This window comes from Enoplosus armatus (genome assembly GCF_043641665.1).
Source record: "Enoplosus armatus isolate fEnoArm2 chromosome 20 unlocalized genomic scaffold, fEnoArm2.hap1 SUPER_20_unloc_2, whole genome shotgun sequence".
NCBI classification, from domain to species: Eukaryota; Metazoa; Chordata; class Actinopteri; order Centrarchiformes; family Enoplosidae; genus Enoplosus; species Enoplosus armatus.
The window spans coordinates 91293-92573 of record NW_027261195.1 but is presented as its reverse complement, the minus strand read 5'-3'; the positions used below and the strand labels follow the sequence as shown (position 1 = coordinate 92573).

The 1281-nt window shown below is 47.8% G+C and overlaps 1 protein-coding gene across 1 annotated transcript; it reads right to left on the bottom strand.

Annotated features, from left to right (window-relative positions):
• Positions 1 to 397: 397 nt before the first annotated feature.
• Positions 398 to 727, bottom strand: LOC139307155 (small integral membrane protein 36-like). Its single transcript, XM_070931037.1, has one exon. The coding sequence runs from the start codon at positions 725 to 727 to the stop codon at positions 398 to 400; it is 330 nt and encodes a 109-aa protein (XP_070787138.1).
• Positions 728 to 1281: the final 554 nt, after the last annotated feature.

The following is a 1281-nucleotide window of genomic DNA, read 5'->3' as shown; positions in this document are numbered from 1 at the left end:
TTTGATCTTGTCTCTGCTCCTTTTCATTAATTCTCTCGTTACAGATTGTTTATATTTTGTGTTTGAAGCAATAAAACAAGTTAATAAAAGAGCCAATGGCACTATTGTAAATGTAATGACAGTGAATACTGTTTAGGTTGTATCAGGTTGATTTCAGTTGTCTTAAATTCTTGTAAATTACTGCTGTCCCTGTTTTGCAGGTAGTGGGGGGGTTCAGGTTTGGGGTGGTGGGGGGGTTGGCCCTGCTGGCTGCTTACCTCCTGCTGACCTACTCAGCAGCCCATCAACGCCATCCAGGGATGTTTAAAAGTAAAAATAAGAGTCCAGGACTAGAAACACTGTACAAAGTGATACAACAGCACTTCATGGTTGTCAGTCAGAAGCTCGCTCCTCTTCCTCAGACCAGAGTACTCCTCTTCTCCCTCTCCCTCTCTCCTCTGTCTCGGCTCAGGTCTGGCGTCGGCAGCTCGCCGTGACCCGCCGTGTTGTTGGGCTCGTAGCGGGACGAGGTGGGCGAGTTCTGCATGACCACCAGGCGTATAGGCGACTGGCTGGGCGGCGCCGGCGTGTTGTCGGGGGCGTACTCCTTGGTGGGGTCTTTGCCCCGGCAGTCGTACAGGATGCAGGAGATGAGGAAGACCAGGAGCAGGATGACATAGCTGGCGACCAGGATGATCAGGTTCAGGGTGACGGGGTCAATCTCCAGGTAGAATTCCATGAAACCCATGGTGCCGCTTCATATCTCGCCCCGATCCAGAGAAGGAAGAGATGGTGGGAAAATCAACAACAAAAGAAAGGAAACGTGGGAAAGAGAGAGCGATTTGGGAGCAGAAAAAAAGACTGTGATGGTGGACGAGGGACGGACAGCTGGCTGGAAAGAGAGAAAGAGCAAAAGACAGCAGAGAGATGAAATGAGAGGGATCAGCTGAGAGAGAGGGGGCAGTGACAGCAGGCCAGGCTGGATGTGAAGCTTTGTGCTTTAAAGGACATTAATCCTCGCTGCTCCTCCAACCTTGAATTTCAGCAGCCAATGATTAAAGCTGCTCAGTTTTAATAACTTAAGCCACCATTTTGATTTTCCCAACTACACAAAGAGTGCAGTGACAAAATTATACTGCGCAAAATGGAGGAAGGGACTTCAACACACACCTGTCAGCTTGCCATAAGCGTCACTTTGGGGATTTTGGGAGTCATGTAATATGTATTAAACAACTGCTTTATTACGTCACTCTGAGTGATTATTTTTACATTTGAAATCAAATTAGATTAAAAGGATCTGAG